We start from the raw sequence: 23,158 nt of genomic DNA on the forward strand, positions 1-23,158 counted from the left end.
TATCGCTGATATTACTCACCTGAATGTTTGAAATTCTAAATGATTTCCGGTATATCTTCTCTATATTGTACAGTAATATAAGTCTTGTGTATATTCGTACGTATCAATGGATACACCAATGGACCTAAACAGCAGTCGAAGCTCGCATGACTCGCCGGTGGGGGGGTCGAGGTTGCGCTGAGGTTACCACGGGGGAGGCAGGGGTCTAAAAAAAGTACCTTACTGGGTCCTGTGCCGCCTCCGCTCCTGGCTGGGTTCAGCACCCGCGTCCTCCCTCCCCTCCCGTTAGCCAATCACAATGCTGCAATGGCAGCGTTGTGATTGGTGCGGACAGTGCAACAGTATGGACAGTGCTTGTATGGGGGCTATTTTCTCTAGAGTTTGCATGACTGGTTTGGTCGGCCCAAACCAGTCATGCATACTCTAGAGAAGGCAGGCCACTCCTCCCCGATCCGCCTGCCCCTAACCAGGCATAAACAAGGCACACCCTGCCTTCTGCTTTCTCGCAGCACGAGAAGCAGAAACATAAAATGGTATTTAAAATACCATTTTATATTTCTGCTTATCACACTGCGAGAAAGCAGTGGGGCGATGCTCCTCCGCCCTAATGGAGGAGCTGCCGCTTCTAAACAGACACATTGAGGTTTTCATACACAATGGGTGTTTCGCTAGTCTTTATTCCATTGCTGACTGGCCTGGAACTCTTTCGGGTTCAGATTTACACGTTGTGGCAACAGGTGTGTTATAGAGCTACAGCACCTCTGTTTTGGAGTATGTTGCATTGCTTTCACTAGTACAAAGCAATAGAAATTCAGCTTTTATAGTTACCGGTGCTAACTATAACTGATGCCCCTGCTGTGCACTTCTTATGACCTCACATATTACATCACTCATTACAGAGTCAGAGACATCACTGATTACATCACTGTAGCTGAGTATCAACATGGCTGCAAAACACTTCCTGGTTGAAGTGTTGGCAGCCAATAAGATCTCTGCACAAGAGCAGGAGGGCTCGCAAAGGCTTTGCATCCCTATAGATACAAATTTGGATTATCATTATTCCTCAAAAATTACTGAGTGGATTTTACACCAATTTACAAAAAGGTCGCTTTCTGGACCAAAAGCTACCTTTCTGCCAAATTTGGTGTAATTCATCTAGAGGTTTGGGCTGTAGTCTAAAATCCCAAGAAAATTCCATGGGGAAAACGCATTTTGAGACCCCCCCTTTTTCTCAGCCTGCACTTGACGAATCACCACAAAACCTTGGAAACTCATGCTGAACTGACTGTCATACTAGTTTAGAAAAGTTTGTGAAGATTCGTCAAGCGGCACCAAAGTTTGTGAAGATTCGTCAAACAGCACCAAAGTTATTGGCAAAACAAAAAATGCTTTTTCCCTACTAAAACTAGGTCCTAGCTATAACTACCTGCTGATGTTATTATAAATACAAACATATATATGTATATATATATATAATCATATATATATATATATATATATATATATATATATATATATATATATATATATATATATATATATATATATATATATATATATATATATATATATATATATATATATATATATAAATATGAGGCATACAACGTCTCTGTAGTACATAGGACAAGACGAGGCGAACCCACAACTGGTGCAAAATCTCTTTTATTTCGTGCCCGACACCAAATCCGCCATTACGCGTTTCAGCCCGCGAAGGGCCTTGATCACATGACACACTGAGAAGGCGGTGTGCTACTTTTAAAGTGACAACGTGCATGATACGTTTCTATAGACATAAAAGACATACTTCCGCCTTTAGTCACAATGGAAAAATTTGAGTATCTACAACATATAGACTGAATAAATAAATGTTAAATACATTAAATAACGGAGCGTACAATACAAACAATTAATACCCATGATGTAGCAGCATAATGAATAAATATAAAAGACCATAAATAAATGTATATACTTTAAAATTCATATCAATATCCCACTATATGCTGCTAAAACAATGCCCTACCATTCAGTTATAATTGCTCACTGTGGACATATGCAGGGTCAATTGTAAATTAGTGGGGGTCAACCTACTACCCTTCCTCCTTCATTAGAGCCTGTCAAGTTATAACCAATCAGTCAGATCACTGTACTGTAGACACCCATAATACTGCCCAAGTGGGCCAATATCACTTCACATTTGACATAAATATGCAAATATTGTGCAATTTCCGCAAATAAATACTATCATGCATGATGTGCAAAACCAAGTGTATAACCATTAGTTAAAGTGCAGAACTATAATGTGTAAATGTTAATAAAACAGCAGCTAGCAGCAGATATATATGAACAACAGTTCAATAGAGAACACCTAAAGATAAGTGTAACAATCCTCACTTGAATTTAATCCATTAGGTACTTTGCAATCGAGTAGTATTATTTGTCTGGTTTCCAATCTACGTAGTAGTGACTCACAGTCACCACCCCTCCTGAGTGGAGGAACTGTATCGATTACAAAGTATTTCAAATCAGAGGGGTTTTTATTGTGGGTTTCACCAAAATGCCTTGCAACCGGGTACGCAGTGTCGCCGTTGGTAATGGCTCGTAAGTGATGGAGTATCCTTTTATGTACTGGCAGCTTTGTGCTACCCCTATAACGTAGGCCGCACGGACACTCCAGCACATACACCGCGTACTAAGTCTCGCTAGTCAACTTATATTGGATGCAGGTAGGTCTTTCACTGAAAGGAGTGAGGTACTCAGTTTTGTTTACTCCATTTTTGCAGGCCTTGCATACCGAGCATTTCAAGAACCCTTTACTGCTGGAAAGCCAAGTGCCTGATGACCTAACTTCTGGGCTACTGGATACCAAACAGTTATTCATAGATCTAGCCTTTCTATAGGTGTTACTATGAGATTTAGATAGCTGTTCGCCCAATATTGGGTCACTTGCAATCAACGCCCAGTTATTTCTTACAATTTTACGGATTGCTAGATGTTGGCAGCTATTAGTTAGAATCAACCGGGTCTCACACTTTGTTTTACTTGGAACTTGCTCTGTGTCAATTAGGGGCTGATGTCTTCCCATAATATTAGCTCTACACATAGCCTTGTCCAAGATTTCAGGTTGATGTCCTCTCCTCAAAAATCTTGCCCTGCATTCATTTTGGGCTAATCTGCAGTCAAGATCTGTACTGCAGATCCTCCTAATATGGAGCATCTCTCCGTATGGGATGCTACGTATTAGGTGTGCAGGGTGAAGGCTAGATGCATGAAGCACGGCATTGCCAGCTGTAGGCTTCCTAAAAAGTCTGGTTTCCAGTTGATTATTCTGAATGAAGATTTCCACATCCAAAAAGCAAATGGAGAAGCGTGGCTCAGTGGTTAGAGGCGGCAGACCCGGAAGCTGAGATCGGTCGTGGACCAGGGTTCGATTCCCCGCCTCGACGGGTCTGGGGCTCAAAAATTCCACAGAGTCGACAATTCTTGCTCCGGTGCCTACTCGACTCACAGGGTCACACTCTGCGACTCTGGGCAATAGCTTGCTTAATATCCACTACGGCCCCTCGCGGCGGTATGCCTGGCTTTCACCTTGTGGATACCCGGCCGGGGTATCTCACAGGGGAATACCAGGACGGGTTCCCTAAGCAAGCGCCTTGAGACCCCTGGGTTAAAGTGCGCTATATAAATCGAAACACATTTACAAATAGATTTTACACTGATCTGACTTGTGAAACCCAAATTCAGACGGTTGTTGTTCAAATTGCTAATGAAATGGATGGCTTCATTTTCTGAACCATTCCAAATAATCAAGAGATAATCGATGTATTGTAACCATTTCACAACCTTAGTTGACATTATTGTTGGGTAGCATGGCATGAGGACATGAGACAGGCATAACTGGGAGAAAAACAGGCCCCCATTGCCACCCCCTCACTTGATGGAATATCTGATTAGCAAAGGGAAAATAGTTATTATGCAAACAGAGATCAATCATTGCCAATAACATTCTGCTGTGGTCATTCAAACAAGTCGGTCTACAGTTCAAGTAATGTTGCACAGCTTTCAGTCCATCCCTATGGTGAATCGATGTATAGAGGGAGGAAACATCCAAGGAAATTAGCAGATAACCAGATTGCCATTGTATACCTGCCTATTTTTTCAGTAAGTCTCCAGTGTCTAGAACAAATGACAGTAACTTACTGACAAAGTCTTGGAGAAAAAAATCCACGTATTTACTAACATTTTCCAAGATGCTATTACAGGCAGATATAATTGGACGGCCTGGAGGCTTGCTGTTGTTTTTATGGATTTTGGGTATGAAATGGGCTACTGGCATCACTGGGTTGTCTTTTTTGAGAAATTTGAATTCGTCCATTGTTACTAGACCCAAGCTTCTCCATGCCATAAGCTTACTGTACACCAAATTCCAAGCTTGTTTTACCTCATTCATGGTAGTCCTCATGTATCAATCTCGATCATTCAACTGGCCCAAAGCCTCTTCCATGTACAAGTGCCTCGGCCAAAGCACCACATTTCCGCCTTTATCTGATTGGCGGATAATGATATTGGTATTGTCTTGTACTTTTTTAATTAACTGATGGTAAGCGGCATCACGATAGTGGTGTTTTTTCTTGATTTTAGTTTGCTTTATAAATAAATCTTTAAGCTCAAGGCACAATTTACTACTTGTGTAACGATATATCTGTAAGAGACATCAGTTAGTGATAGATTCCTTACCTTAGAATATCCCCAGGCATCAGACTCAATCCGGAAAATTTTGCGTAGCAATACCCCTGCGTGCGGGCAGACGTTGGCATCGTTAGTGCCGGAATGACATCGTCGGAGTACTTAGATGCCGCCCTCGCACGCTGACGTCAGTTCTGATACACAGCTTTTCCGTGCCAGATACGCAGAGCCATGATAGAACCAACACTGGTGCCATGAAACTAGGGCCCTGAAAGGGGACGACCTTAACCCTAGATATCGGTTCACAGAACGGGGAAGATGGGTGGGTCGGTAAGGAATCTATCACTAACTAATGTCTCTTACAGATATATCGTTACACAAATAGTAACTTGTGCATCTGAAAGAGACATGCTAGTGATAGATTCCTTACCTTAGAATAGACATTCCAGCAATACCAACCCCGGTGGTGGGTCTGCGAACCAATAATCATACCAGAAAGCCCTAGAGGACGGATCGGCCAAAGAATCCATCCCTCCGGACTTGGCTGTCCAGGCAATAGTGTCTTGCAAACGTGTGCAGCGAGGCCCACGTAGCTGCCTGGCAAATGTCCAGCAAGGGCCCTCCTTGGCCCAGGGCAGTGGTAGTCGCCGTGGCCCGAGTGGCATGAGCCCTCAGTCCAACAGGAGGCTCCTTTTTAGCCAAGGAGTAACATGCCTGGATGCACAAGATGATCCACCGAGAGACGGTCCACTTGTGCACTGCCTTTCCCTTCTTAGCGCCCACGTAACCAACAAAGAGTTGGTCATCCACCCGGAACTGGCGTGTGCGATCCAGATAGTAAGAGAGCGCACGTTTTGGGTCCAGGCGGTGGAGCCGCTCTTCCTCTTTCAAGGTATGCAGAGGCGGAAAGAAGGTGGGCAAGGTAATGGACTGCCCGATGTGAAAGGCCGTGACAACCTTGGGCAGGAAAGAGGGTCTCGTCCACAACGCAACCTTGTCCGGATAGACAGAGAGGAAAGGAGGTGTAGAAGAAAGAGCTAGGAGCTCACTCACTCTCCTGGCAGAGGTGATGGCAACCAGGAAAGCAGTCTTCAAAGTAAGAAGACGGAGAGGACAGTTATGGAGCGGCTCAAAGGGAGCACACATTAGGTAAGTAAGTACAAGGTTCAAGTCCCACTGGGGCATCACGAAAGGAACAGGAGGAAACATGTGTGTGGTGCCCTTCAAAAACCTATTTACAATTAGGGACTTGAACAAGGAAGGCTGATCAGGTAGCCTTAAGAAGGTGGAAAGGGCAGAAAGGTACCCCTTGATAGTGCCCAGAGCAGAGCCCTGCTGGGAAAGAGAAAGAGGAGAACCTCAGAAAGGGGTGCAGAGAGTGGATCCACAGCCTTTGTTGTGCACCATGCCACAAATCTGTTCCACCTGCAGGCGTATATCGACTTTGTGGAGGGACGCCTGGCTGCCAGAATGACATTACAGACTTCAGGAGGCAAGTCAAATGACCTCAACTGTCGCCGCTCAATCTCCAAGCTTGTAGGTCGAGACTGGACAGGTTCGGGTGGAGGACCGTCCCCTGCTGCTACGACAGAAGGTCCTCCCGAAGAGGCAGACGAATCGGAGGATCGACTGACATGCTGAGTAGCTCAGGATACCAGTATCTTCGCGCCCAGTCCGGAGCCACAAGGATAACCTGGGCCCGGTCGCGCCTGATCTTTTTCAGCACTTTGGGCAGAAGTGGTATAAGCGGAAAGGCGTACAATAGACCGCAACTCCACTCGCGACAAAAAGCGTCTCCGAGCGAGTGCCGCCTTGGAAATTCCAACGCGCAGAACTGATGAAATTGCGCGTTCTCTTCTGTTGTGAATAGATCTAACCAAGGCTCTCCCCACTGCTGAAAGAGACCTTCCGCCACGTCCGAGTTCAGACGCCATTCGTGATCCATCATGCACCGATGGCTGAGTTCGTCAGCCCTGGCGTTCAGAGAACCTGCCAGGTGTTGAACCACCAGGGTCACGCCCTGATGTTCCAGCCACTGCCAGAGGCGCAGAGCCTCCTGGCATAGGGTCCACGACCCCACCCCGCCCTGTTTGTTGCAGTACCACATGGCGGTGGTGTTGGTCGTGAACACCTGCACTACACTCCCCCGGATAGAGGGGAGGAATGCTTTCAGTGCAAGTCGGATCACCCGCTGCTCCAGAAGGATGATGTGGAGCTGGGACTCCGCCGGAGAAAAGAGGCCTCTGATCTCCGTGTCTCCCATGTGGCCCCCCAGCCCAGGAGGGACGCGTCTGTCACAACCACGTGCTCCGGGTGAGGTAGGGAGAGGGATCTGCCACTAAGCCAATCGCGGTCCGTGAGCCACCACTGCAACTGTCTTGCAGTGCCCTCCGAGATCAAGACATGGTCGGACAAGTTGCCCTGATGCTGGGCCCACTGAAACTTCAGGTCCCACTGCAGAGCCCGCATCCTCCACCGGGGGTGATGCACCAGAAGGATGCAGGAGGCCATCAGCCCCAGAAGCCGCAGCGTCAACCTGACCAAGACTCGGGATAAAGGCTGAAATATCGGAATCAGAGCCTGAATATCCCGAACCCGCTGTTCGGGAGGATAAACCCGAAACTGTGCCCAGTCCAGAACCACTCCGATGAAGAGGAGCCTCTGAGAGGGACACAGGTGTGACTTTGGCACGTTGATGGAGAACCCCAGCAGGTGCAGGAGATCGGCCGTAGTCTGGAGGTGGCTGACGACTGTCTGGGGCGAGCCCGCCTTCAACAACCAGTCGTCGAGGTAGGGGAAGACTGAAACCCCTAACCTGCGCAGATGAGCTGCGACCACCGGCATCACTTTTGTGAACACCCGTGGGGCGCTGGTAAGGCCGAAGGGGAGCACGGTAAACTGAAAGTGCTCATGGCCTACCGTGAACCGCAGGTAACGCCAGTGGGCTGGCAGGACGGGAATGTGAAAATAAGCGTCCCGCAAGTCCAACGCTACCATCCAGTCTCCGGGGTCCAGGGCAGCTAAAACCTGAGCCAAAGTCAGCATCTTGAACTTCTCCTTTCGGAGGAAGCCGTTGACGTTCCGTAGGTCCAAGATAGGGCGTAGGCCCCCTTTGCCCTTCTTGGGTACCAGAAAGTAGTGGGAGTAACAACCACACCCTACTTCTGGCCCAGGAACGTGCTTGATGGCCCCCTTGGCCAAGAGGGCCATGACTTCCTCTTACAGAAGTTGCAACTGATCCCCCGACATACGGTGGAATTGCGGTGGCATGGCTGGAGGGGTCGCCTCGAAGAGGAGGGAGTAGCCCCTTCGGACGATTTGCAGCACCCACCTGTCAGACGTGGAAGAGGTGATGGCGAACCCTGCCCCCCACTGGCATCACATGGGCCTGAAAGCACGGACTAGGAGGGTTTTGAGGCAGGTGCTGCGGGGGTAGGTGTGGACTGGCCTCGCTGTTGTCCCCGACCGCCGTTACGGCGGTTTCCACGGCCGCCACCATGCTGTTGAACATTCTGCAGGGCGTGGCTGGCAGCACGTGTGGGGGCGCCCCTTCGGTCGCCACGAAAGGAGTGAAAGGCACCCATTTGCTGGCGTGGGGCCGAGAGGCCAAGGACTTGGCCGTAGCCCTGGAGTCCTTAAAACGCTCAAGCGCATGGTCTGCCTTGTCGCCAAAGAGGCGACGGCCATCAAATGGCATGTCCAGAAGAGTGGCCTGGACATCGGCCGAAAAGTTGGTGGACCTCAACCAGGCGTGGCGTCGAACCACCACCGTCGTTGCCATCGCCCTGCCCAGTGAGTCCGTGGTATCCAGCCCACACCGGATGGAATATCGCGCTGCATCTCGACCCTCCGCAAGGGCTTGGGCGCGTTTTGCCCGGGCTTCCTCCGGACATTGTGGCAGCATGTCCGCGACCGTGTCCCACAGGGTGTGGGTGTAGCGGCCCAAGAGGCATGCGGTATTGACTGACCGCAGTCCCAAACTCAGGGACGAGAACACCTTCTTCCCGAATTGTTCATACCTCTTGGATTCCCGATCGGGCGGAGCCGCCGGGAATGCGGTCTGGGAAGTGGAGGCCTGGATGATCAGGCTCTCGGGGGTGGGATGGGTGGACAAAAAGCAAGGGTCGCCCGGGGCCGGGCGGTAGCGTCTGGCCACGTTCCTATCCACAGTCTGACCTGTGGCGGGCTTGGAATAAGTGCCCACAAGAACGTCACACAAGGCCTCATTAAACGGCAGCAGAGGCTCAGTGGAGCTTGCCTGCGGTTTAAGGACCTCAGTGAGGAGGTTAGTCCTCGCGGCCGCGACGGGGAGCGTCAGGCCCAAGGCCTTGGCCGCCCGCGTCAACACTACACTGTAAGCAGCCCCCTCCTCCATAGCCACGGTGGGAGGGGAGACAAATCCAGTGTCTGGCGAAGTGTCAAGTCCACTGGCCTCCCCAAGCGCATATGTCCAGTCCTGTTGAGACTGGCACTCCAGTGCAAGAGGGTCCACAGACCCCTCCCAATCACCCTCGTCACCCATCTCCTGCAGTTCAGGATCAACAGATGGGGCCGGTTCATGGAAATAGAAATCTCCATACAACGCCGGAACCGAATCGAGGGTAGGATCGGGGACGGCGTCCATAGAAGGCGCCGGGGGCGACACCCGCAGGGCAGGCGCTGGTGAGTTTGTGAGGTCGACCGGCGGCGACCCGGAACCCGGCTGAGGGAGGGACCTCATGGCCATGAGGTACCGCTCGACCTTCTCTGGCGTCGCAACAGGCCCAGGGACCAGAAGGTGTGGGGCAGGCGGCAACGTTCGCGACTCCGTCTGAGCCGCGTGGGTGGTGTCACCCGAAGCCCCGGTCGCATCGCGTGAGCGTCGGGGTGGGTCGGAGGAACGATGACGTCTCGTAGACCTCTCATGCCTCTTACCTGAGGACTTGGATCCTGACGACCGATGTCCACTCCCGGAACTGCGAGGGCTCCGACCCCGCGACCGGTCCCTCGACCTCCTGTGGGACCAGGACCTGGAGCGGCGCGGGCCAACTGCCGGAGCTCAAGTCGCTTGCGGGACCGCTCCCGCCTAGCTTTAGACGTCAGGGCCCGGCAGTCGGAGCAGGTGTGGTCGTCGTGGTCGAGGCCTAAACACTTGAGACACCGGCGATCGGGGTCTATAACCGATATCAGTCGGTCACACTTGGAACAGAGTTTAAACCCGGGCATCCCCACTGGCAAAGTCTGAGTCGAAGACTCGAGTAGAGAAATGATCAAAAAGATCAAAAAGTTTAGTCAAAAAATGACTAAGGGGTAGAGCTTCTCCGGATCTGCGCTAGCTGGCACGGAAAAATGAAGAACTGACGTCAGAGGGCGGCGTCTAAGTACTCCGACGACGTCATTCCGGCGCTAACGACGCCGACGACGGACGCGGAGCTGCGGACGACGCCTGCTGGCGCGCAGGGGTATTGCTACGTAAAATTTTCCGGATCCAGTCTGATGCCTGGGGATATTCTAAGGTAAGAAATCTATCACTAATGTGTCTCTTTCAGATAGAGACTTTTTCATGGAACGGGTCAATATTGTCTTTTAACATGAGAGGGCAAAATGTGGATTTTGGTTTAAATGGTGTAGATGCTGTAACAACATTAAGCCCTGTATCAGAACACGTAACTGGCACTGCGTTCTCAATTTGCATTTGCAATACAACTTGTGAAAGATCTGAATCACCTGCTGATAATGGATCGGGTTCTGGAGACGGATTGTTTTTGGAAAACTTGTTGGTCGAATGATACTTGCGGAGTTTAAGCTTTCTAGTATATTTGAAAAAATCAATTTTAGGGCCAGATTCACAGAATGTACTTATGACTCAATCCTAAACTTACTACTATTTTGGTATTCACAGAATGCACTTACTACTTTTGGCATGAACTTACTACTTTTGGTATTCACAGAAGTTAGGATTTTGTCTTAAGTTAGTCTTAAGACAAACTTAAGACAGACTTAAGACAGACTTAAGACAAAATCCTAACTTCTGTGAATACCAAAAGTAGTAAGTTCATTCTGTAAATGCCAAAAGTAGTAAGTGCATTCTGTGAATACCCAAATAGTAGTAAGTTTATGATTGAGTCTTAAGTTCATTCTGTGAATCGGGCCCTATGTGTTAGCATAGTCAAAGTTCATTTTCGCACTGTATGACAGTCCTAGAGCCAATATATTAGTCTCTTTATCACTCAGCTACATATCGGTTAGGTTTATTACTGTCTGGGCATCACTTTGTAATGGATTCATTTGCGCTTCCATTGCTTCTTTTTCCTGATGGGAATCTTGTTGCCGTTGTTTACGCTGTCTGTTGCAACGCCTTTTGCCCTGCATTTCCTGTTGGCGTTCTGTTTGCATTGGAATTTCGTGCACTTGAACGTAAACTCTGCTTTCGGTCCTGGCGCACAACATCTAATTCTTGGGCCAGGGTAAATTTGTGAAACCCCAATCGTTGTGATCTCACTTGATCATTATCCGTTCACTATCAGCATTGGAGCTAGCTTCTGATAGCGAAGAGTTTTCAGGGGCTTCCATATTCACATTGCCCGTTGCCATCGCTGGAACTTTTTTGTTAGCTTTTAAACTGTCGTACTTTTTAGCGAAAGTGAACATTTGTCCATGCTCATAATCCAGACGATCACGCTGGAATTTGTATGTTTTGCGTTTTTTAATTATTGCCTCCTCACGCTGCAAACGCAATACCATTTCCTCCCGATATTTAGCAGTGATATATATAGATATAATTATTTTTTTTTGTCTGCCAGTGCTCCCGCACTCGCTAGCAGGTGCTTGGTACGCGAGGGCAGTCTTGTGATCCATTTCAGAGCTCCAGAAAGAATCACCAGCACTCGCGGGGGTTAAGTCCTCCTTTGGATTTAATGGAACAAGACAAACAAACGCATTTCAGCAGTATGCCTTCTTCAGTGTTGGCGGCCACCGCTTTAGCGCCTCATTTTATTAGAACAGAGTCATCATTTTTTATTGAAAGGCAGGTTCAAGTCATGCCATATTGGAGTGGTAAAATGCGTTACAAGGCAAAATTAGCTATTGACTGCACCCACAATGAAGAAGAATTAACATTTCCACTGCCACATGTATCTTATTGTACAATAGTGGAGATATTATACTTCTTTACACACAAATGAGACGTTTCCAGAAATGCTTGCAGTGTGGTAACACACATGATTGCGCCCTGTATGGGTTTACAGCGCTGGCTGCAAAATACCCCCTGGTTCAACGATGACCTTAAGAAATCCAAGAAGCTATGCCGTACTCTCGAGAAAACATGGAGAAAAAACCCAACCACCGACAACATGACCACCTTCAAGGCAGCCACCCGCAAACACCACCAGCTGATTCGATCCACCAAGAAATCAGCATTCAAGAATCGACTCGACAACAACGCTCATAACAGCAAGGAACTATTCAACATCGTCAAAGAATTCACCAACCCCACCGCAGCCTCAAACGACATCACTCCCGCCCAAGACCTCTGCGATTCGTTATCCTCCTTCTTCTACAACAAAATTGTCGACATACATAACAGCTTCGAAAACAGTTCCAACGAACAATCCTCTCTACCCCCCTCAGAACCTAAACCGCCCTCTAACAACCTCAGCGCCTGGAACCCAATCACCACTGAAGACACCATCCGCCTAATGAATTCCATCCACTCTCGCTCGCCAACCGACCATGTCCCCACCACATCTTCAACAAAGCAGACTCCATCATCGCACCCCATCTCCGTGATGTCATCAACTGCTCCTTCAACCCTGCTACCTTCCCAGAAAGCTGGAAACATGCCGAAGTCAGCGCCCTCCTGAAGAAACCCACAGCAGACCCCTCTGAACCTAAAAACTACCGCCCCATATCCCTCCTCCCATTCCCGGCCAAAGTCATTGAGAAAGCCGTCAATAGTCAACTCGCCGCCTTCCTCGAATCCAACTACTCCCTCGATCCCTCACAATCCGGCTTTCGAGCCAAACACTGCACCAAAACCGCCCTCATCGCAGCAACAGACGACATCCGAACACTACTGGACAACGGAGAAACAGTGGCCCTCATTCTACTCGACCTCTCCGCCGCCTTCTACACTGTCTGTCACAGCACCCTCATACAACGCCTCAGCAACATCGGCATAAAAGGAAAAGCCTTGGACTAGATCATCTCGTTCCTAGCTGGGAGAACTCAGAGAGTCCGACTTCCCCCATTCAAATCAGAGGCCACCAAAGTCATCTGCGGTGTACCACAAGGATCATCACTCAGTCCCACCCTCTTCAACGTTTACATGAGTCCACTCGCTTCCATCGCGCCTCAACACAACCTTAACATCATCTCCTATGCTGACGACACCCAGCTGATCCTTTCCCTCACCAAAGACCCCAACACCGCCAAAACCAATCTTCACGAAGGCATGAAAGAAGTAGCCGTATGGATGAAAAACAGCCGTCTAAAACTTAACTCAGACAAAACGGAAGTGCTCATCCTAGGATCATCCCCCTCTGCCTGGGACGACTCATGGTGGCCTTCGAATCTGGGCTTAGCACCCATACCCACAGACCACGCACGTAACCTTGGCTTCATCCTAGACTCCTCACTCTCGATGACCAAACAAGTCAACGCCGTCTCATCCTCCTGCTTCAACGTACTTCGTATGCTCAAAAAAATCTTCCATTGGATCCCCGCCGAGACAAGAAAGACTGTCACCCACACACTGGTTACGAGTCGACTAGACTACGGAAACACCCTCTACGCCGGAATTACAGTCAAATTACAGAAAAAACTCCAACGCATCCAAAACGCATCAGCGAGACTCATTTTGGACATCCCTCTCCAAGATCACATTACCGGCCACCTGAAAGACCTCCACTGGCTTCCCGTTAACAAGAGAATAACATTCCGTCTCCTCACCCACGCACACAAGGCCCTTTACAAACTAGGGCCTGAATGCCTCAACACTCGACTATCCTTCTACACACCCACCCGCCAACTAAGATCCTCCAATCAAGGCCTCGCCGCAGTTCCGCGTATCCAAAGATCAACCATGGGAGGTAGATCCTTCTCCTACTTGGCGGCCAAGACCTGGAACCCACTCCCCACTCACCTCCGCCTTACACAGAACCACATCTCCTTCAGAAAAGAACTTAAAACCTGGCTAATCGATAAATAATGAACCCCCTCCCCAAGCGCTTTGAGACCCTCTGGGTGAGTAGTGCGCTATATAAATTCTTGAACTTGAACTTGAACTACCACAGATATCTCATTCTTTCATAATGAAGATATTCCTTAAATCTGAATTTGACATTTCAAGTGATACTCGCAGCTTGATAACAAACATACTTGTTCCCTATATGGGCTTACACGCTGGATGCATTAATACACAATTCCCCTACTTTGCAAACTACGCCTGCGCAATTAACAGAATTGAGCCCAAAATGGGCCATGTCATTCTGCACTATTTGTTCCACTCCAAGTTTACTATTATTACAGGATCATATCCATCGGATAGTGGCCCTGCCTGCTCACTATTTACATATTTATAGATGCACCCCAAGTTCCTCTCCCATGATCAGACCTGTTGGTGACTTAGTCACCAAATCTAAAATATACTGTGATTCCAGTCTTCACAACTGCTTCTCTCTTACACCACCTTGTATCTCTTGTAATACATGGTCAATGCAAAAAAAATAGAGGAAATGCCTGTTGCTGTTGTGGTATGCATGAAAGTGCCTTGTGACAGGGTAACTCAGGTCCCTATTCTGGATCACCTGCTGGTGTTCTAAAATGCAGATTATCACTGGAGGGTGTGATCACATACTTCAGGCCCCACAGGCAAGTCAGGCAATACACCATGAAGGGTGTATTACAGTTCATAATTTTGGTAATACGGACTGGGTCTCTAAGATTTTATATATGGTCACCTTGTTGCTGGCACAGGCCTTGCACATGCCACAGGGCAAAAGCCTGTTATACCCTGTATACCTGTCTGCACTCTGGGTAATCACAAGCAGCTCTCTACCCAACTGGCCTCTAATGGAGCGGGTTTTTCTAAATTCATTGAGAGAGGATGTAACCCGGATTCGATCGAATCCTCTTGTAGCAGGGCAGCTGAGTTTCAACAGGAGACATCTAGAACAAAACCTGAATCCAACATCATTAGGTACATTACCACCTTTAACTTGAGCTCACAATCTGTACATAAATGTTTAGCTAAACATTGGAAGTCATTAAAAAAGGAAGCTACTTTAGAGGACGTGGTAGGTAATTATCCAAATGTCACCTATAGGAAGTGTAACTCTCTGAAGGACAAGTTATGCAGCAATGATGTTACAAAAAGAAAGGATTCCAGCTTAGAAATTAAGGGCTTTTTCACATGTATGTCCTGCAAGGCGTGCAAATATAGTAGTAATGTGAAGAAGGTACATTTTTCTGCGGAGAACATAGAGAAACCAATTGATAAACATCTAACCTGTCTGTCTGATGACAGCGTTTATGTCTTGATATGCCCATGTGCCAAAAAATACGTTGGCAGCACCATGTTTGCAGCACAAAAATGTGTTCTTGAGCACGAGAGCAATTCAGAATAAAGATAAATTGTCACCAATAGCAAGAAATTTCGAAGAACTGCATAGAGGCAATCAGGATGTTTTGCCCTTCTTTGTGATCAATAGAGTGCCTCCATGTGTCAGAGGGGGTGACAGGATATGAAAACTTAGACAGCTGGAATCTAGATTCTAGAATTCCTGGTGGCTTGAACTCGGAGGAGGAGATGTCCCGGTATTTGGGAGAATAGAGAGGTATTTGTTCTCATCTCCGAATAGTGCTGTTAGGCTCAGGTATTGGATGACTATAGGCGTATAGTGATACCTTCTGCAAGTATTCTGTTATGTAATATTTCTTTTAATGTCACAAGAGCTATCATTTTTATTGTATATAGTGTAAACTAGATACCCAATGTTGTGAAACATGTAAATGTTGGTTATGCAGTCATACACACATATATACCATTTGTCTTCATGAACAGGTATGGATAACTTTGATGCGGAGGATGTGTTACCCAGGATTGAAGATTTGTTGGAACTTTTATCACCCCACTGGAGGTCTGTATGGGTGTCATGAGTAAGTATGAGCGCAAAATCCGTTCCGCTCGCGGATTTTTTGAATTTTCGGTAAATTCGCGATCCACGAACTCCCGCGAATTTACCGCGAATTTGCAAATCCGCGAGCGGCGGATTCCGGGGGCAAAAGTTGAAGCCTGGCTGGCCTGTCAACTTGTAACTATTTTACGATGGCGCCGGCAAGCTGCCAGCGCCATCCTAAAATAGTTACTAAGTTAGCTTCAACAGGAAGCTCTAATAGATAAAATAAAGCAGGTGCTCTCTAGGTGCTACATATAACTGTCCATGAGTGAAGCAGTCTTCTCGTAAGTCTACGCCTATTACTTTGTATGTTTGACCTTGAGATTTGTTAATGGTAGAAGCAAAGGCAATGTTAATAGGGAACTGCAAGCGTTTACATTGAAATGGTAGATCAGTAGGGATCATAGGGATGCGGGGAATGTGAGCTAACTGTCCTGCTGCAGGTCCAGAGAGTATAATAGCTTTAATTACATATGGCAAAAGATTTGTAACTTGTAGGCGTGTCCTATTGCATAGATTGGGCGGATGTAGGTTCCGTAATAACATAATAGGAATGCCAACTTTAATTTGTAGTAAATGAGGCAGAAGTCCGGAAGGGTTAAGTGAGTTTAGGAATTCTTGAGGATAATGTACGGCGTCTTGAGTATCTAACACTGTGTCAATGGATTTATAGACTTTTGCATCCCCTGGGATTTGTAGTAGTATGTGTTCATTAATATGGTTGACAGTGGTGTTTCTGGGTGCAACTATAGCTCTTTCGCAAAGCCATTGGTAGTGTTTAGTAAGAATATGCTCAATGTTGGGGTATACATGGTGTATGAGTTCATCTAAGTTAGATACAGGCGTACCTACGTTTTTAATATTAATATTGCCATTACTGTTAAGTAGTTCTCCATTACCAACTTGTAGTAGAAGATGTGCAAACCGGAAGAGTTTGTCTGAAGTCACCAGCAAAGACAAAAGTCACACCACCCATTATTAGAGTTGAACTCCTAATATCTTTTAGAGTTGTGTTAACGGCGTCTATATGGGCGCGGTGTGTCATAGTAAATTCGTCCCACATGATAAGAGCCACCCTTTGAAGCAGCATGCCTAAAGGGCCGTTTTTGCGTATAGAGCATGTCGATTCCTTTTCAAGTGAAACACTTAAAGGTAGTTTAAAAGTAGAATGCTCTTACTGCCTCCAGTAAGCAAAGTAGCTGCTATTCCTGACGATGCAACAGCAAGAGCCAATAGTCCTGTAGAGCGTATTTTTGCTAGTATAAGGTTGATTAAGTAAGTTTTTCCAGTTCCTCCAGGTGCGTCTAAGAAGAATAGTTTGCCTTGTTTTGTTTTTACACTCTGAACAATGCTATTGTAGGCGACTGTCTGATCAGGAACTAAGTTTGGCAAATGTTGTGCAAGGTATTCTTGTAGGTTGTGTATAGAATCTCCGTTTTCTGTGTGGTTGTATGGTATATGGATTGTCCTGTCTGGTGCCGGCAGTTTGAAATCTGTTAATGATTTCTCACTTAGTAGATAGAGGGAGTCTTCTATTTCTATTAGTCCCTGGTTAAAAATGTCATTAGTCATTGGCATTGAGTCATTATGTGTTTGTTAGCACTTAGTGTGTAGTATATCTTCACATAAATGATGTTTGTATTCGTCCCATAAAGTCATAGGATCAGATGGGTTACAAAACAACAGAATAGTAAGAAACAACTGACCTAGCTTTGATGGTGAATCGGAAAGTGCTGCATCACCTAATGTATGTTTCCAATGTTCGTCGTCTTCAATGAGGCCAAGTATTTCTACACGCTGCCTGATAGGTAGGCATTAATTTGTTATTAACGGTTATAGACTGTTAAACCCTGTAGGTCCATGAACATGTTGAAAAAGAATGCGTAAGTGGAAGCACTCAGATTGGTTTGGGTGAATACTGTACATTCTACCAAGAGCTGAGTCTTTCTTTACCCCAGGGTGTCCTAACATGTCCTGGCCACGTTTCCTACGTGTAAATTTTGAATTAGCCCACGTATAGTATTGCGGTACTTCTTGGTATAGCAAGGTTTTAGCAAAAGTGTCTGTAGCCAACAATTTGAAGAAGGCAGTAAGTGTTGTGGGTGTTGGGTTTTCTGCTATGTGTGCCATGTTTTTTTCATTAAAGTATACTCTGGGATGCCTTTCATGAATGTGAAACTCTAGAATTCGCCACACTGCCTCAGAAGTGCTAATATAGCGTCCATTTAGATATGTTTCTATCTCATTATGGTTGTTTTCGATAGTAGCAGTTGCTTGATCTGATCCATTGTTAATATATTTGCAAATATATTATATAGCTTTAACGGATTGGCAGTATTCAATATTAATGTGAGCATTAGAAATGCGAGACAGTAAATGTGAATATGGAACCATCCACTGATTATTTACAGTGACTTCCTGTCCTCTAACAGTCATTGTGACTGTATGCCCACCATCTTCGGGGCTCTTTCTATGGTAAATGGGATAACCATTAACACCAGTTTCCGTTTCATTAGTGAGAGTGTGTGGGTATTTCTTAGCACAAATGCCGTTTTTCATACATGGTGAAAGAATGTTGTGTTCACCACATGGACCATGTGTCATGTGTTTTTTTACAATCATAAAGAGTTTTTGATTGTTGATAGGATGAGGCAGCTCAGCGGATATAATGAGATCAACCTCATCTAGCTGTATTTTTGGCTCAAGCCACAATAAGATGTGTACGTGAGGCAGTCCTCTTTTTTGCCATTCGATAGTAAATATGTAAGCTTTAGCATATCCAAATATAGCTTTTAATGTTAATAATTTCATGAGTGCTTACACCTTTAAATTAATAACACGTGCGACAATGTCATGTCTATCGCATGATTTTTGTTTTGGGAATAATTGAGCTTTAATTTCTGGCCATTCAGGATTGCATGTGAAAGTGATGAACAAATCAGGTCTGCCATACTGCCTGCGTATGTCATAGCGTCTTGTGTCTTTTCGTGCATGTACCTTGGTGAGCCTGTGAAGGTAGCTGGTAAAATAACGTGTTGTCCAATATCTAAAGCATGAACGTTTTGATCATGATTAAGGGCATCTTTTAAATTGATGTAGTTGTCTGCGCGTATTTGTGTTTGATTGCGGCGGATAAAGTCTAGTCTTTCCGTGATCATCTTTGCCATCATATCCACAATGTATTGATTAAAGATATTCCGGAACCAATACAAGGTATTGAAACTTGTGGATCTAACCATAAGAGTATAGGCATAGTTCTGCATGCATGTTACTGTTTTGTTAGTAACAGAGTGTGCCTGTGGTATATTGAGACAATAACCATCTTCCCCTCGAGTGAATAGAATCGGGTATTGTGAAGGATCATATGATCTGTGCAATTCAGACACTTTACGTGATTGTCTGTGTCGGGTATGTAAGACAATGCCTGGTGCCCACATAACCTCATCTCTGCCATTGCTAAATATGGCATTCTTCCATATTTCAGAATTACAAGATGCCAACTGTTCCCTGCCTCTGCAGCAAGAGAATCCGGGACACTGATAAAGGGTGTACTACAGTCGCAGGCAGGCAACGCCATGAGCTTACTAACATTGTGCTTCGTGATTCTGCCTGAGTCCTGAAAACCTGCCTAACAATATCCTGCATGCTCTGCGTCTCTGCTTAGCAGAGTATAACCAGCCCTGCAACAGAGCTGAGGTGGCTGCCTGCTCTGAGTCACTGTAGAGGGATGCTCTAGTCTGAGCACTCGCGCTCTGGTGCATCCCGAATTCAATTCACAGCTCAGGTATGATCTGGACTAAAGGGTGAAGCCATGCAGCATGTTCTTGTCTATGGGACTCTGCAATGTGATGCTATTTCATGTATGAGTCATGATGTATTGTGCTCTTAAGCCCATAGGTCACTAATAAAAAATGCTTACTATACCCTGCAATTGTATTTTTACATCTCTTGTTGGCTGGTCCCACCCTCAACAGGTTTATGTCTAACCAAGATCCCTGTCCTGCAGTGCTACCTGTCCCAGAATTCTCCATAGTGTCCTCTTTTCACTGCCACTTGTCATACTGAGCCCTGGCCTGGCGTTGTTCCTATGTCAGATTCTGTCTCCTCTAATGGCGAGGTGAGGAACCCACTAGCTGCCAACTGTCCAACCCTGCAACTTTATCAAAGATCAATTGTGAGTCATAAGCTTGCCCAGAAATGTAGGCTACAGTCTGAATGTTCTTTGAACCAGCCAGCTCTCCCTCCAACACTCCACTACCCTTACGAAAACCCTGCCAATAACGTCACATGTAACTTACAATTGATATGTTTGCCAGAGTGATGGATTCTGAATCCTCTTTATCTGTTGCAAGGAGAACCCAGGCAGGGTCTTGGCAAATTCTCTTTTGATTTCTTGGAATTCAGAAGAACACCTCTGAACCTCCACCAGCTGCAAGGCACAAAAATACAGAACATTTGGTTAATACATGACTGATGTACTCCCTTATTTAGTACAAGGCAAGTAAGGGCAGACATATCTTCACACAAGGAGTTGTACGTATCATGGTGCTGTATAAGGACCTTACATGGCTACATCTCAAGCTTGAGTGCATTGCTCTACCAACAGGTTGGTGCACACTCAGAAACGACTGATGAAAACTAGTTCATTCCCACTGAAGTCCTACACATATCTTTGTATTCACTGCCTTACTCCTAGAGTTTACTACCCTCTTCCCTATTGCCAATAGTTATGCTTCACCAGTTCTCTATTGCTAGAGTGCGAGCCTAAAGTTGGCCAGCATAGAATAAATCTGTGTGTATCAGAGAGCATGCGCTTATACCTGGTAGTCTGTGCTGGGCAACGCCGATGTGTCCCAGTAGTCTGGAATTGAGCAGGATGCTGAGGTCATCTGATTGGTTTTGCCACTAAAAAGAAAAGCACACACTTCATCAAAGTCCTTTCACTTCTCTCAACTGGTATGGATCCCCCCTCACCCTTCAGCAACATGGATATCTGCATCGTAACATAACTCTCCTCTTATAGTGAGTGGAACTTGGAGCTGCGGTTAACTAGATCATGGTCTATTAGTAGGGAAAATTACAATCTCCCAAAAAACTTAGCACAGGATTAAATCCTGATGCAATCAACCCATGGACAGATTCCTGCACAGTGTATGTTAAAGTGAAGATTTGTTAAGACCTAAGACTTTAAACTGCTTCGCCTGGGGTACACATGTAGAACACCTTAAGTTACAACACTGAAGAGATTGTTTCCTTTCACACACTGCCCAGTCAATTGTAGATGATATTACCTATTACTATTATATCTTCATTTATTAGACTGCTCCAGTCCTTATAAAGATATACTCTTACATATATGCATCTGTTCATTATACATGCAACCATCATTATACAACTTATCATAAAAATATTTGGGGATAGAAGTACTATTGTTCCATTCACATAATGTGGTCTAAAATTGAACAAAGACTTTTTGCAAATAGAATCAGATTTACCAACTGAAACTTGTGTGAATATATCTATTCACAAAGTAACACATCGAAGGGGGTCACAGAACGGCCCGCCTAATTAATATTCATTAGGCAAGTGCAATTTGCAACCCCCTGTGATCGGGTATATACACAGGCAGGGTGGCCTACAAGTGACAGCAAACCACCATCCCTGTGATGTATTCCAAACTGCAAAGCTTTATTTGTTCTTAAAGCAGCCTGTATTCCTTAAAGAAACTGGTGCGTTTAAAAAAAGAAATGTTAAATTCCCAGAGGGGAAGAGGTCCTAATGGCTCTGCTTTACCTTTGCAAATCAGTTACCATATTCTTTGAAGAGTCGCTAACTGGTCAATGGTACGCAGCCGGAACTGCATTGCAAACCATTCAGCCAAAGGATACCGCAATTGCATATTGGATGGAATGTCCCTTTCGCACCCCTTCCAAACCAAGGAGGTCATTACGATGGTGGGGGGACTTGAGTCTGCCCGTGGTCATTGCAGTGTATGGGATCGCCCGCCAGTCATGCGGCAGTGCCGCCAATCAAATTTGGCGGTCGCATTCCGGGGCTTTAACATTGCTGACGCACGGTGGTGCTGCTGGCTGCAGCACCGTTTGGAATGTTAAAATGACATGTAGTGCATCTCCACCCCAACAAAGAGGGGGCCAGCAATGGGCTCCTGAATCTAATCTCCACCAGCCTTTATATGGCAGGGTCCCTGCCATGGAAAGGCTGGTTGAAGCCAGCATTGTAATCTGGCGGACAGTGCCTGCTACGCACCGCCACCATTTTATACTTCCTGTCCGCTCCGCCTTGCAATCGTAACCATTGCCTGTGGTGGAAGCATGGCGGGCGGTCTTTGCACCCGCCACGCTTGCAGAACGATTCCCCCCACCATCGTAATGTGGCGGGGGAAATTGCCAGTCAGATGGCGGAGGGAACGGCACCGCCCGGTTGGCGGTGGCGGGCCTTCCACCATCGTAATCGGGCCCTAAGCATCAAAAGTAGTCAGAACGCTCATTTTGCGAGTCAAAATTTTTTTCCAACTCATAAATGGATTTTGTATGTTAGAAACAGCTCTTTTGTGGTTGCAAATCCAATGATTTTGCAAATCGCATAGTTTGAGGCCACAAAAGGGCTTGGTGCAATTGATTCTTAGTAAACTTGGGTCCCTAAAACAATTATTTTGAAAACAAATGGTGAAATTGAACAACTTAAAAACATGAGTATATTTATTCTCAAATGCTGTCAATCGTAAAAAGCATTTAAAAAATAATTTGACGAACCAGGGCTAAAATACTACGCCCAAGCTCACCCTGAATCCTGAAATTAAGCCTAATGCTAACTTCCTGTTTCAATTCCATGCTTGCATATTTCTTCTTAATATGCCACTTCCGATAACTCTTTTATTTGTATTATCTTCCTTTAAGATACTCTATTCTTCAGGTTTTCAGTTATAATTATCAGTTAGGACTCTTTGACTGACGTTTACCTGCTAATCTTGTCAGCCTACCCCTATGCGTCTGCCAATAGTGGAAAAGAAACGTTATGGAACACTGTTTAGTACAGGTCCTTGTTTTTAAATGGAACTTCTCCACTTTTTTTGAAGAGTTGTTTAAACTATCTTTTTCACATGAGTGTACTGCAGTATGATAAGGTGCCTACATTTCTTGGTAATAGAGGACCTTTTCGTCCATCTGCATTGGTCATACTTAACTGGGTGTCTGTAAATACATTTGTCAATAAAAATGTAAAATATTTTTGTTTGTTCTTGTATTTATGTTCTGATAATGCAAAGTACAATAGGCATAGTTTGTAACTTCATGCAA

At 45.9% G+C, this 23,158-nt stretch overlaps 1 protein-coding gene across 1 annotated transcript in view; it reads right to left on the reverse strand.

The window, feature by feature from the left end:
• The window catches only part of LOC147734643 (protein mono-ADP-ribosyltransferase PARP12-like), a 324,308-nt gene that overhangs the window by 20,328 nt on the left and 280,822 nt on the right, over nt 1-23,158 (reverse strand). Inside the window, exons 11-12 of the mRNA XM_086952940.1 lie at nt 20,663-20,747; nt 20,141-20,271 (exon numbers count right to left, since the gene is read on the reverse strand). Coding sequence (XP_086809066.1) covers nt 20,141-20,271; nt 20,663-20,747 — 216 coding nt within the window. The remainder of the gene's footprint in view (nt 1-20,140; nt 20,272-20,662; nt 20,748-23,158) is intronic.

This window comes from Lissotriton vulgaris, chromosome 1_2, assembly GCF_964263255.1.
Source record: "Lissotriton vulgaris chromosome 1_2, aLisVul1.2, whole genome shotgun sequence".
NCBI classification, from domain to species: Eukaryota; Metazoa; Chordata; class Amphibia; order Caudata; family Salamandridae; genus Lissotriton; species Lissotriton vulgaris.